Source organism: Eucyclogobius newberryi, unplaced genomic scaffold (assembly GCF_026437365.1).
Source record: "Eucyclogobius newberryi isolate DKJ021-1_F unplaced genomic scaffold, fEucNew1.0.hap1 SCAF_5, whole genome shotgun sequence".
NCBI lineage: Eukaryota > Metazoa > Chordata > Actinopteri > Gobiiformes > Gobiidae > Eucyclogobius > Eucyclogobius newberryi.
In genome coordinates, this window is record NW_027316167.1 from 3,830,637 (window position 1) to 3,845,377 (window position 14,741).

General features: G+C 48.2%; 1 protein-coding gene across 1 annotated transcript in view; it reads right to left on the reverse strand.

Moving 5' to 3' along the window:
- The window catches only part of luzp2 (leucine zipper protein 2), a 94,475-nt gene that overhangs the window by 12,209 nt on the left and 67,525 nt on the right, over nucleotides 1-14,741 (reverse strand). Inside the window, exons 8-11 of the mRNA XM_072465607.1 lie at nucleotides 6,861-6,923; nucleotides 5,410-5,484; nucleotides 4,941-5,111; nucleotides 1,010-1,177 (exon numbers count right to left, since the gene is read on the reverse strand). Coding sequence (XP_072321708.1) covers nucleotides 1,010-1,177; nucleotides 4,941-5,111; nucleotides 5,410-5,484; nucleotides 6,861-6,923 — 477 coding nt within the window. The remainder of the gene's footprint in view (nucleotides 1-1,009; nucleotides 1,178-4,940; nucleotides 5,112-5,409; nucleotides 5,485-6,860; nucleotides 6,924-14,741) is intronic.

The window sequence follows — 14,741 nt, forward strand, 5'->3', positions numbered from 1 at the left end:
CTGTGCCCCTCACTGCGGTGGTCCTGACGCTCACCTCGTCTGTGTCCCTCACTGCGGTGGTCCTGACGCTCACCTCGTCTGTGTCCCTCACTGCGGTGGTCCTGACGCTCACCTCGTCTGTGTCCCTCACTGCGGTAGTCCTGACGCTCACCTCGTCTGTGCCCCTCACTGCGGTGGTCCTGACGCTCACCTCGTCTGTGTCCCTCACAGTGGTGGTCCTGACGCTCACCTCGTCTGTGCCCCTCACTGCGGCGGTCCTGACGCTCACCTCGTCTGTGTCCCTCACTGCGGTGGTCCTGATGCTCACCTCGTCTGTGCCCCTCACTGCGGTGGTCCTGACGCTCACCTCGTCTGTGCCCCTCACTGCGGTGGTCCTGACGCTCACCTCGTCTGTGTCCCTCACTGCGGTGGTCCTGACGCTCACCTCGTCTGTGCCCCTCACTGCGGTGGTCCCGACGCTCACCTCGTCTGTGCCCCTCACTGCGGTGGTCCTGACGCTCACCTCGTCTGTGTCCCTCACTGCGGTGGTCCTGACGCTCACCTCGTCTGTGCCCCTCACTGCGGTGGTCCCGACGCTCACCTCGTCTGTGCCCCTCACTGCGGTAGTCCTGACGCTCACCTCGTCTGTGCCCCTCACTGCGGTGGTCCTGACGCTCACCTCGTCTGTGCCCCTCACTGCGGTGGTCCTGACGCTCACCTCGTCTGTGCCCCTCACTGCGGTGGTCCTGACGCTCACCTCGTCTGTGTCCCTCACTGCGGTGGTCCTGACGCTCACCTCGTCTGTGTCCCTCACTGCGGTGGTCCTGACGCTCACCTCGTCTGTGCCCCTCACTGCGGTGGTCCCGACGCTCACCTCGTCTGTGCCCCTCACTGCGGTGGTCCCGACGCTCCCCTCGTCTGTGCCCCTCACTGCGGTGGTCCTGACGCTCACCTCGTCTGTGTCCCTCACTGCGGTGGTCCTGACGCTCACCTCGTCTGTGCCCCTCACTGCGGTGGTCCTGACGCTCACCTCGTCTGTGTCCGTCTGCTTTTTCCTCTCTCCGGCCGACTGCTCCGTCCGGTTGTGGCCGCACTCGCCGCCGTCCTGCGGGGGGCACTGTGGGACCGCCGCCGCCGCCTCTCGCCGCGTTGTGTTTGATTTTGAACCTGTGACAATTCTCTGAACTCTGGAAATGTCCTGCAGGGACAGAAGACACAAGACACAGAGGCATGAAAACAAGTGTGTTATGAATATCTGTGTGATCCTTCAGGTTCCATCGTCCCAGCAGCCTCTTCAGAGAGAACTGGGAGGGAAGCTAGGTTGCCAGGGTGACTAGAACACATTTTTCTACATACAAACTGAAAGAAGAAGCCAAAGAATTGAACAAGAAGATTTTAATATTCCAACGTTGATAGACTAAACTCTTTTGGGACGTCTCTTTAACTAGGCCAAAGTGTTCTCGGGGGAACACACTAGAAGATGTATTTCCCTTCGCTGTCGACTGCTGGCCGGCTGCTTCACGCTGGATACTTATTTCAGGACTTTTGACAGCTTTTTACTTTTTACTACACACGAGCCCAGTGTTGTGCAACAATGAAGCAACTGGAGGCAGGATTTTATTTTGGAAGTTTGGAGAGTGGAAAACTACCAATCGAGTGCTGTTGAACCACAAGACAGAGCGAAACATGACAAAAAGAGTGTTTTTTGTACTTTAAACGAGGGAATACACCGCTCGAGTGAACTACAGCTGGTGTTCAGACATCACGTTCTATTAATAATGTTAAATACAGATGATAATATTGTTCAAATGTTGTATTTTGTTGGGTCTAGTGACAATTAGATTTAGAAACAAGTGCGGCTCATACAGGTCTGTGAGCTCGGGCGTCCTGGTTCCCTCTGGACATGTACCCGACTATGTTGCCCTCCAAACGCCCCAAAGTCTTTTAATTAGGAGCGGCCGACTCGGGGCCGACTCGCGGCCGACTCGGGGCCGACTCGCGGCCGACTCGGGGCCGACTCGGGGCCGACTCGGGGCCGACTCGAGGCCGACTCGGGGCCGACTCAGGCCGACTCGGGGCCGACTCGGGGCCGACTCGGGGCCGACTCGGGGCCGACTCTGGGACTCGGGGCCGACTCGGGGACTCGGGGCCGACTCGGGGGGGACTCGGGGCCGACTCGGGGGGGACTCGGGGCCGACTCGCGACACACTCTGACTGACTGAAATCCTACTCCTCAGACGCTCTTCTCTTGGTAAAGGGATTAAGCGCTGATCCGTTCTGCTGTGGCTGTGAGTGGCTCAGACGAGGCTCAGACGGGGCGCGGTCACGTGCCATCGAGCTCCACGCCAAACACAAGTGAGCTCCACACCGAACACAAGTGAGCTCAACAACAAACACAAGTGAGCTCCACAACAAACACAAGTGAGCTCCACACCGAACACAGGTGAGCTCCACAACAGACACAAGTGAGCTCCACACCGAACACAAGTGAGCTCCACAACAAACACAAGTGAGCTCCACAACAAACACAAGTGAGCTCCACACCGAACACAGGTGAGCTCCACAACAGACACAAGTGAGCTCCACACCGAACACAGGTGAGCTCCACAACAGACACAAGTGAGCTCCACACCGAACACAGGTGAGCTCCACAACAGACACAAGTGAGCTCCACACCGAACACAGGTGAGCTCCACAACAGACACAAGTGAGCTCCACACCGAACACAAGTGAGCTCCACAACAAACACAAGTGAGCTCCACAACAAACACAAGTGAGCTCCACACCGAACACAGGTGAGCTCCACAACAAACACAAAGTGAGCTCCACACCGAACACAGGTGAGCTCCACAACAGACACAAGTGAGCTCCACACCGAACACAGGTGAGCTCCACAACAGACACAAGTGAGCTCCACACCGAACACAGGTGAGCTCCACAACAGACACAAGTGAGCTCCACACCGAACACAGGTGAGCTCCACAACAAACACAAGTGAGCTCCACACCGAACACAAGTGAGCTCCACGCCAAACACAAGTGAGCTCCACAACAAACACAAGTGAGCTCCACGCCAAACACAAGTGAGCTCCACGCCAAACACAAGTGAGCTCCACGCCAAACACAAGTGAGCTCCACACCAAACACAAGTGAGCTCCACACAAAACACAAGTGAGCTCCACACCAAACACAAGTGAGCTCCACGCCAAACACAAGTGAGCTCCACACCAAACACAAGTGAGCTCCACGCCAAACACAAGTGAGCTCCACGCCAAACACAAGTGAGCTCCACAACAAACACAAGTGAGCTCCACACCAAACACAAGTGAGCTCCACACAAAACACAAGTGAGCTCCACACCAAACACAAGTGAGCTCCACGCCAAACACAAGTGAGCTCCACACCAAACACAAGTGAGCTCCACGCCAAACACAAGTGAGCTCCACGCCAAACACAAGTGAGCTCCACAACAAACACAAGTGAGCTCCACACCAAACACAAGTGAGCTCCACGCCAAACACAAGTGAGCTCCACAACAAACACAAGTGAGCTCCACACCGAACACAAGTGAGCTCCACGCCAAACACAAGTGAGCTCCACAACAAACACAAGTGAGCTCCACACCAAACACAAGTGAGCTCCACACCAAACACAAGTGAGCTCCACGCCAAACACAAGTGAGCTCCACAGATTGCCTTTGGGATTAAGTTAAAAAAACAAATATAAATCAAGGGTCAGTGCTCTTGGAGTCTGTTGTCACCCTTGAAAATGGACACGTCGTGCATTATTTTGTCCTTGAATAGCTTGTATACACCTCGGTCTTTGTCTTTCATAGTTTGGAACTCGGCGGTGCCGTTCAAAATGTAAAAACTGAACTTTAAACTCTTTGCAGCGTTCCTAACGGTTTGCTTGCCCAGTGTATTCCGAGCGATCAAAAGCCAAAGCAAGGTTTGTCGTGGTGCTAAAGCTAACAGTAGCTATCATGCTAACAGACAGAACAATGTGGTCTCATTTTCACCCTACGAGCTGCTTTTACGACACGTCTGTGCGGCGTGTTACACAGTAAAAGCCCCAGGACAAATATAGTGTAAAAGCAGCTCTTGGGAGTGAAAAGTAGTCCGCTGTGTGCTGATGGCTTCTGCTCAGAAAGGGACCAATGCTTGTACAGATATTTACAGACAAGGAGTTATTATGATGGAAAAATTAAGCAAACCAAAGGCATCATAACCCAAATAATCCTGACATAAACGCGGGAAAGAGCAAAGGGAGGATGTGTTTGCTTCTCAACGGAGGACCACGACATCTGTCATAAATGCAGTTCTTTCATAACCCCGTGACAAAGTGAGACTGTTCACAAGGAAATGCTGGAGAAACTGTGGTAACCGTGTGTTTTGGGACCGTCCTGCTGAGAGACGGATGGTTTTGACATCATCATCGACTCGACTGGACCGCGATTATTATACTAGACATTCGCAAAATAGAAAAGAGTAGGTTCAGACTCAATTTGAACACGAACGACGAGGACATTTGACAGACTTTGGACTGATTGAAACAGACATTCTGGATGTTTTATGTGAATTGTATGTTCCTGTCAGTGTCACATTCTTTGTTTTGTTTACTCTCTTCCTTCTGTCTTTTCAGTTATTTTTTTGGGGCAGAGGTCACTATTCAAGGGCTCTCTGTGTGTTTCTCTTCAGAGACGGCGTGTGTGGCCCGTACCTTGGCGTGTGTGTGTGGCCCATACCTTGGCGTGTGTGGCCCATACCTTGGCGTGTGTGGCCCGTACCTTGGCGTGTGTGGCCAGTACCTTGGCGTGTGTGGCCAGTACCTTGGCGTGTGTGTGTGGCCCATACCTTGGCATGTGTGGCCTGTACCTTGGGGTGTGTGGCCCATACCTTGGCGTGTGTGGCCAGTACCTCGGCGTGTGTGGCCAGTACCTTGGCGTGTGTGTGTGGCCCGTACCTTGGCGTGTGGCTGCTGGAAGGTGACCCTGGAGCTGTTGAGGAGCGGCGAGTATCTGAAGAGGGCGCTGGGGTGGGTGGGGAAGCGCGGCCCGCCGTTCTGGTTGTCGTTGTGGAGGACGGCGGAGAAGCAGATGTGAACGGTGTCCTTCAGGGCCTTCAGCTGGGACTCCTGCGAACAGACGACACATAGAGTCACATCGAGCAACAAAGAGTCACATAGAGTCACTTTGAGTCACAGCAAGTCAGGTCGAGCTACATAGAGTCACATGGAGTCACGTAGAGTCACATCGATATTGAGAAAACAATAAAATATACAGTAATAATCGACAAAATACCAGATTTGTGGGATGTATTTGCCCTGAACTCGAGTTGTGAGGCACTCGAGACCAAAAAGGTGCTTTAAATAAACGATGGCTTTGCTGGTTTCCTCATGTTAGACGTACAGTTTGTTCATTTTTTTCTCTGACCTTGTCCAGAGCCGTCTTCTCCAGTTCTTCTTTGGCTGCGGTCAGTTTCTGCTCCAGGTCCATGAGCTGCTGCCCCTGAGCAAAGACAGGGTTACGTGTACAGTATTAAAACAGTATCGCACTTATTCACGAGCAGTACGCAAGTCACTCCTGATTCTGTAAAATTGTTCCGTTGTTAGTTTGACACATGCACTCGATGTAATAAAGACAATTCAAATAATACGCAATAAAAATACCACAGTTTTACGTCCGTGCCATGTGATATCAAAACATATAAATAAAAAAATAACCCATTTTTCTTTTGTGTTTGGGACTAAAACAACTTAAAAATAGACGAAAACAATCAGTAATTTAGTTTTGGTTCAATTCTTTTGTTCTTTTTCTTGGTGGTCATAATCATAATGACGCAGACAAAAAGTCACATTTATTATAATACTGTGCAATCATAAAACAAAGTGCGATGTCTCGTTTGCTTTCGTTAAACTTAGATTTTGTGGGATTCTGAGCAGGCAGAGGCAAAGCCAGCTCTCACACTGTGACTGATTAAACGCTAAACAAATGGGACTTAAGTCGGTGAATAAATGAAACGCAATTTAAATCCAAACCGCGCTCTAAATCGATTTACTGAACCCAAACTCTCCGCTTTCAGTTACTTTCCTTGTATCGTCTGCAGTTTATTTTACTTTCGATCGACCTGACGTAAGACGTTCTCGCGGCGCTTTAAACACAGAGTCGCAGAGGTGTGAGTGCACAGAGCGCCCAGAATGCTAATGCTTGCTACGGGCTAAATGCTAACGCTACGCTAGCGCCGCCTGCTGTGTTTGAACTTTCACAGACCAATCAGTTTCCCTTTGACCTGACTGCATCTGCTTTGTAGTTTTTTCAGTTGATATTATGTCTTAATTCAGATATCAACATTAAGTGAGCCAATTATCGTTTAGATTTAGTAGAATATGCTGTACTTTTTTACGATTATGTTGAGGTTTAGCTTCATTGCGTATGAAAAAGACTGGCCCAATGTTTCAGATATCAATATGAGCAGAAAAATAAAAATATATTCTAAATTGGACTAGGCCAGTTTTCTTGGCTCGCATGAGAACGTAATGAGGAACCAGAACTCACAATTCACGTAAGGAACCGTAAAATGTCGATACACTTTTTCGCTGATATTGGAAAGACACGTTTGGAATAAAATAATGGAATGGAACCGAGTTTGTCTGAGAAAAGCTAAATATCCCACACACTCTTGTGCCCTGTCCGTTCCAAACTCAACCAGAACTTGTTTCTCTTTTGCCTGATAAACGAGGACAATGAACCGTCTTCTCTGACCCGAGCGTGTTGATGCGCTCAGAGCGTCCGGCGCGTTCTGACCGACCGGACACTTCCCGCGCGCATCTCAAACAGACGTGGAACGACTCGCCGCGGCCCACGCGCCTTGGCTCGGAACTCACCTTAAAAATTAAATCCTTTTTCCCGTAGCGCAGTTCTTTCAGCTGCGCCTGGATTTTTTTGGACTGCGAGGGAAAGATAAGGAAATAAATGTTAGCATATTCAAACAGTGAAATTGGTTTCGGATGGTGTGGCGGGAGACGGCTTTGTGGATGTTCCTCGGGCAAAGAAAAGGCCTGCAGAGAGGATATGAACCCGAGCGGGACGTGCAAGAGCCCCGGAACGGTGCACGTGGACGGGCCGTGTGCACATGGACGCCATCGTCACGGCAACAAACTTCGATAAAGGTAACGGCAATATTGAAACTGCTTTATGCCACTGACGATAGAACCCAAAAGCCGGTTGATCCCTGACATCCTTTTAGTAAATGTAACACGGTTAAAGGGGCGTGTTATACAAACATGTAACACGGTTAAAGGGGCGTGTTATACAAACATGTAACACGGTTAAAGGGGCGTGTTATACAAACATGTAACACGGTTAAAGGGGGCGTGTTATACAAACATGTAACACGGTTAAAGGGGGCGTGTTATACAAACACGTAACACGGTTAAAGGGGCGTGTTATACAAACATGTAACACGGTTAAAGGGGCGTGTTATACAAACATGTAACACGGTTAAAGGGGGCGTGTTATACAAACATGTAACACGGTTAAAGGGGCGTGTTATACAAACATGTAACACGGTTAAAGGGGGCGTGTTATACAAACATGTAACACGGTTAAAGGGGCGTGTTATACAAACATGTAACACGGTTAAAGGGGCGTGTTATACAAACATGTAACACGGTTAAAGGGGGCGTGTTATACAAACATGTAACACGGTTAAAGGGGCGTGTTATACAAACATGTAACACGGTTAAAGGGGCGTGTTATACAAACATGTAACACGGTTAAAGGGGGCGTGTTATACAAACATGTAACACTGTTAAAGGGGGCGTGTTATACAAACATGTAACACGGTTAAAGGGGCGTGTTATACAAACATGTAACACGGTTAAAGGGGCGTGTTATACAAACATGTAACACGGTTAAAGGGGGCGTGTTATACAAACATGTAACACTGTTAAAGGGGGCGTGTTATACAAACATGTAACACGGTTAAAGGGGCGTGTTATACAAACATGTAACACGGTTAAAGGGGGCGTGTTATACAAACATGTAACACGGTTAAAGGGGCGTGTTATACAAACATGTAACACGGTTAAAGGGGCGTGTTATACAAACATGTAACACGGTTAAAGGGGCGTGTTATACAAACATGTAACACTGTTAAAGGGGGCGTGTTATACAAACATGTAACACGGTTAAAGGGGCGTGTTATACAAACATGTAACACGGTTAAAGGGGGCGTGTTATACAAACATGTAACACGGTTAAAGGGGGCGTGTTATACAAACATGTAACACTGTTAAAGGGGGCGTGTTATACAAACATGTAACACGGTTAAAGGGGCGTGTTATACAAACATGTAACACGGTTAAAGGGGCGTGTTATACAAACATGTAACACGGTTAAAGGGGGCGTGTTATACAAACATGTAACACGGTTAAAGGGGGCGTGTTATACAAACATGTAACACGGTTAAAGGGGGCGTGTTATACAAACATGTAACACGGTTAAAGGGGCGTGTTATACAAACATGTAACACGGTTAAAGGGGCGTGTTATACAAACATGTAACACGGTTAAAGGGGGCGTGTTATACAAACATGTAACACTGTTAAAGGGGGCGTGTTATACAAACATGTAACACGGTTAAAGGGGCGTGTTATACAAACATGTAACACGGTTAAAGGGGCGTGTTATACAAACATGTAACACTGTTAAAGGGGGCGTGTTATACAAACATGTAACACGGTTAAAGGGGCGTGTTATACAAACATGTAACACGGTTAAAGGGGGCGTGTTATACAAACATGTAACACTGTTAAAGGGGGCGTGTTATACAAACATGTAACACGGTTAAAGGGGCGTGTTATACAAACATGTAACACTGTTAAAGGGGCGTGTTATACAAACATGTAACACGGTTAAAGGGGGCGTGTTATACAAACATGTAACACTGTTAAAGGGGGCGTGTTATACAAACATGTAACACTGTTAAAGGGGCGTGTTATACAAACATGTAACACGGTTAAAGGGGGCGTGTTATACAAACATGTAACACGGTTAAAGGGGGCGTGTTATACAAACTCAAGCTTTCAACCTCATTACCACAGCGTTCCCTCATCATTGGTTTACTCAAAGAGTAAGCGAATCCCGTACTGTCCTACACGTGAGGCTCGAGTGCTCAAAAACTCTTGATTTCACTTCCCCCCTATCTCCACCTCCACCTCCCTGTACTTAATTGTGATTATGTGAAAAAGTAATACTTGGCGTGACACGTGTAGAGGTCCAAAATGTCATGTAGCCACTTTAAAAGAACTAAAAAACATATAAAGGACGATCTGCTGTGAAGAGGCGGAGCTTGTCAGGTACAAGAAGTCGATGGACCAGATTCAGGTGAATATTGTGGTTTACAATGAACATAATTATGATCTCCTTCTGTCGACGTTTAATACTAAGTAACTGAAAACATAATAAGGAGGGTTAGGGGTTAGGAGGAGCCGTGTGTGAAGTGAGAACCGCCCGTGCGTTCACTCCAGGGGGGAGGAGCTGTGTGTTCACTCCAGGGGGAGGAGCTGTGTGTTCACTCCAGGGGGAGGAGCCGTGTGTTCACTCCAGGGGGAGGAGCTGTGTGTTCACTCCAGGGGGAGGAGCTGTGTGTTCACTCCAGGGGGAGGAGCCGTGTGTTCACTCCAGGGGGAGGAGCCGTGTGTTCACTCCAGGGGGAGGAGCTGTGTGTTCACTCCAGGGGGAGGAGCCGCGTGTTAAGTGAGATCTGACGGTGTTGGACCCGCACACGACAGACACGAGACAATATGACACTCGCGCTCAAATGTGACGGGAAAATATCAAAATGAAAGAGAACGATGCGTGGCTTTCAATAGAAAACGTTCGCCGTCGTCTGTGTGGTCCTCTCTCCCTCGGTCAGTCGGTCGGTCAGTCGGTCGGTCAGTCGGTCGGTCGGTCGGTCCTCTCCTGGTGCACACGTCAGATGCATCACTTCTGTCTGGTTTATTTCCCAGCATCCATCAGCTTGATTATCGCTTTGTGTCACGTCCATAATTCAGGAACTGGACGCTCTGCGCTGATGATGAGAGACACTTTTTGCCGGGAAAGTAAATGACCCGTGGACGCGCATATTAATGAGATACGCAGTCATTTATGTATGAATTTGCCGGCACATTATGCACACATTATGTTCAATAACATTATTTGTGGGGTTATTTGCATCTATTGAACCCAAAAATAATATGATTCTGAAGTGAGTTTTCATGGCAGTGAATGAAGTCGGATGAAGTGGGCCTGCCCTGTATTAATAATCATAACAACTGTCTGTAGTATGTTTGTCGTGGCTATAGATGTTCTCAGCCTTTATAAATGCCTCTTTGCATAATACAGATATATTTGGTGCAGATATTAACTGTACGATGAGCCCGGAAAGTGAAATCTCACTCTCTTTAATGAAAATGCAAAATCTAAGAATGATCAGGACAAATAACACAATTGTTTCCCCTTTATGTAAAATGCCTTAACATTCAGGTAATTGAGTCTGATTAGTCCAAGATGTCCTGGAGGACGCCCAGAGACAAGACACACGCCTTAATTAACACACAACTGGCCTTTTATTGCACCCTGAAGTTTACCCATGAGATCTCGCCCATCAGCTCTACTTAAATCTGACCCTGAATTATAACCACTTTATAAAATGCCATAAAATACAGGAAATGACTCTGATTTGACCCAAATTAAACGAATACTTCTGGAACGTTCTTTTGGCATTACAAAAAAAGGACGAAACAATCTGAAACGACGACTGAAGCAACATAATTATGGACATGAGAAAAATGCCAAAAAACATTACATTTGGACTCAATTTAACTGACTTTTTGACTAAATAGGACTCTTATTATGGATTTTGTGGACTTTATTTTCCTTAGGACGCCCTAGTTCTATTTTCTATTGTTACTTTTGTTACTTTTTTCCTCTGGTCTTGTCCAGTACAATTTGAAAATAAATATTCTGATTTTTGTCGTCAACATAGCCACCAACCCTTCTGCTATGGGGAGTACCTCTCGGGGCGGGGCTCTCTTGGACAGCGCCTCTGGTGTCAGAGCTGCCTCTCAGTCAGTGTGTGATTGATTAAACTCTAAACAAAATAGATTTACTCATTAAGGGTTCAGTCGATGAAGATATGAAAGTGCCACTTGTAACTAATCTGCACCATAAACCGCTCCAACTCCTCATGTGCGGCTCATCGCCACGGAAACCAGAGGAGGGCAGGAAAACGACGGGAGGACAGACAAGCACTTCCTGGATAAACAGGGTAGAATCAAATCTAACTTTAAGACGGGCTGCACACTGGAGGGTTTTGAAATCTCCTGAGACTTTAAGTGTCACGTGACTGAACGACGTCACGATGAAAACAAACACACAATTTACTCTTATTTACGGCAAAAATGAGCTGAACGGAAGAAGAATGGCGTGTGGATTGAACCCTGAAGGCCACAGCTGCTGCGCCGGGCGAGCTGGAGCTACGGGGCCCGTTACGCTCATCAAAAAGGTTTGTACTTGGTGTTTCTCTATTTTTACTGTTTATGAGACGTCGCCAGGGAACGGAGCCTGTTGATCCGGTTCAGTTGATCCTTCGCAGGCGGCAAACGAAAAACGTTGGAACCTGTGAGCAGCACGCTCCACTGAAACATGAGCTGAACCCCAGGAAACGACATTGAAATGATGAAAACGAGCTCATAATTGTTCCTCTTCATCTGAGCCTTGGGCACTTTGGTCTTCCTCTGGACCTGGGGGCGTGGCCAAACCATTTTATTACCATTTTAACCACAGCGTTTGAAATCTTCCTCTAACATAGGCTCAGTTATAAATGTGTTTTTCTTCTGGACCAGATTCCAAGCCTGAATGTGTCACTTTTTCGGCAGTGCGTCCACAACCCTCAGTCTGTCCACGACCTTCAGCGCGTCCACGATCCTCAGCCTGTCAACGACCATCAGCCCGTCCACAACCCTCAGCGCGTCCACAACCCTCAGCGCGTCCACGACCCTCGCTGCGTCCACAACCCTTGCTGCGTCCACAACCCTTGCTGCGTCCACAACCCTCGCTGCGTCCACAACCCTCGCTGCGTCCACAACCCTCAGCCCGTCCACGACCATCAGCCCATCCACGACCATCAGTCTGTCCTCGACCCTCAGCGCGTCCACAACCCTCAGTCTGTCCTCGACACTCAGTCTGTCCACGACCCTCAGTCTGTCCTCGACCCTCAGTCTGTCCACGACCCTCAGCGCGTCCACAACCATCAGCGCGTCCACGACCATCAGCCTGTCCACGACCCTCACTGCGTCCACAACCCTCATCCCGTCCACGACCCTCGCTGCGTCCACGACCATCAGCCCGTCCACAACCCTCAGCCCGTCCTCGGCCCGTCCACGCTCCAGCACGTGGCCCTCGCTGAATAAGGTTTGGCCGCCCGTGTTCTGGTGTCTTTGTTGTGCCCCTGGAGGACAGGCGCTGCTCATTAGGACGCTCTCCTGGCTCATCTGGCATGATTTATTAATGACCACTTCAAACTAAGAGCTGCTGCTGCACAGACCGTCTCTGTCAGTTTAGTTCTGTGGAGACTTCATTTGTGAGATACATGCTGTCATTCAAATTCAAAGGTTTCGGGAGCTACAGTTCGCACTGGAAGTCAAGAAGTCAGACGGTTTTCAGTTCTGTGACTTTGGGCAGAATTGCGGGATATTCGATAATAAGTTGATAGTGCAAAGTTTCAAAACTGAACTGTCCAATAAGCACCTAAAGATTTCAATATTTCATTTAATCCACTGGCATCCGTAGAGTTTTATGGAATAGTGTAACTGTAACTGTATTATCATTATTGTTTCCAGACATTTATGCTTTATTAGACAGCACAGTGGGGCGGAAAATGGCCACGAAAGCGAGAAGGACATTCAGCAAATTGTCTGAACCGGAATGAAACTTTGGACTGGACCTTCCGACCATGATTCATCGAACACGCAGGAAAGAAACTCAATGCGACTCCGGCTACGTTTGTGACGATGGAACGATGCTAAAACATGATTCAAATCTCAAAAAAGGTCCATTCTGCATCAGGTCGATCCCATGTCGAGTTAAAAACATAAACTCAACTGATACAAACGACTGAAGACGTTTTAGAATGTACGATATTGCAATTCCTCTGAGTTCTTCTGCCGTCGCCCCGTCCGGCGTGCACGGTGTGACCTGTGAGGCGCCATATAAAACATTTGTGCAGCGCTTTGATTTGTGGCGCTGGTTTCGCCTCCAGCTCTTCAGCTCTTCGCTCTTCGAACACAAGAAGGCACTTTGACTGCGGAGCCCTGGGAGCGGGTCATGTGACGGGGCCCGAGGACGCCGCCGCTCCGACCGCCGCCGCTCCGACCGCCGCCGCTCCGACCGCCACGGCACAGACCATCTGCCAGTCATTACAGATTTAAGGCAAAGCACCAGCGGCGAACAGGAGGAAAGAGATACATACTTTTGAATCTAAAAATGACAACGACGCGTATAGAATAAAATAAATGTATTGCAAGGTTTGAATTATTGTCTGAATATGAACGTTGTATATTTAAAAATGTTCAAAATGCATGAATTTCCAGTAGTTTAATCCGAATGAGGGAAAAAGTCAGGTGGATAACGTATTTAGTATTTGAGCTGACAATTTAAACAAAATCACTGAAAATGTCTTGTTTTGGAGCGAAAACCTCAATAAATCAGGCTTTCAATAGGAAATTAAAAACAATTCTCGTTGTTAATGCCTGAAATGTTCCACACTGCTGTGCATCAGTGTATCATCTGAGAGACTTCTATCACTGGAAGTTAGTGCATTTTGTGGAGTATTTTATTTTTTATTTACTTAATATGGCATTAAACGAACCAGATCCAATGTTGTAAGTGTTGTAGCAGAATGTGCAAATTTTCAACACCTGTCACTAGGGCCAATTTAGAGTTGCCATACCCGGAGAGAACCCACGGTAATACGAGGTCCGGGAATCGAACCCATGATCTCCTTCTTGGGAGGCAAGAGCTCTAACCGCCTTTGCCACCGTGCTCTGGTTCTTCTACAGTGACATTTCTCTAATTTGGCTAAAGACAATATGTTGGCGCGTCTCAAAGTGGTAAAAAACCGGGACAACTGGGACACGTCTTGTATAAAACTGCGACAAATCAATGGTTTAGGAAAAATGTGCTGGGACATGGGACACAGGGCTGTCCCGGGCATAAGGGGGCGTCTGGTCACCCGACTGTTACACCAACTCCGACCCCCTGGGAACGTCGCACGGATTCACGTGGAGTCGCATGGGGACACTTAACCCGCGTGGCTCCCGGACCCGTGACCGCAGCGCTCGGAGGTCAGTTCTGAGTCTCACGGGACCCGAGCCGCGCCCCCGACCGGCGTCAGTGCCCACCCACCGCTAAAGGGACACGTGCTGCGCTTGTTTACAAGGTTATCTTCTCTGCTCCTTCTCTGAGCCTCACAAAAACTCCAGTAACATGTTGGGGCCGAGCTAGCTTTATGGGTTTTAATTCCCTCTGCTGCCAGTAGATGAAGCACCAAAATCAAATTGGGATGATGAAACATAGTACTTTTTTTTTTTTTTACATTATTTTAAGTTAAAATAGGAAATACCAACACAGAGGTGCTCAAGAGCATGTTTAAAAGCCAATAACAGTATTAATAATGCATAATATGACCTTTGACCTTGTACTAAAGGAGAAGTTCCATAC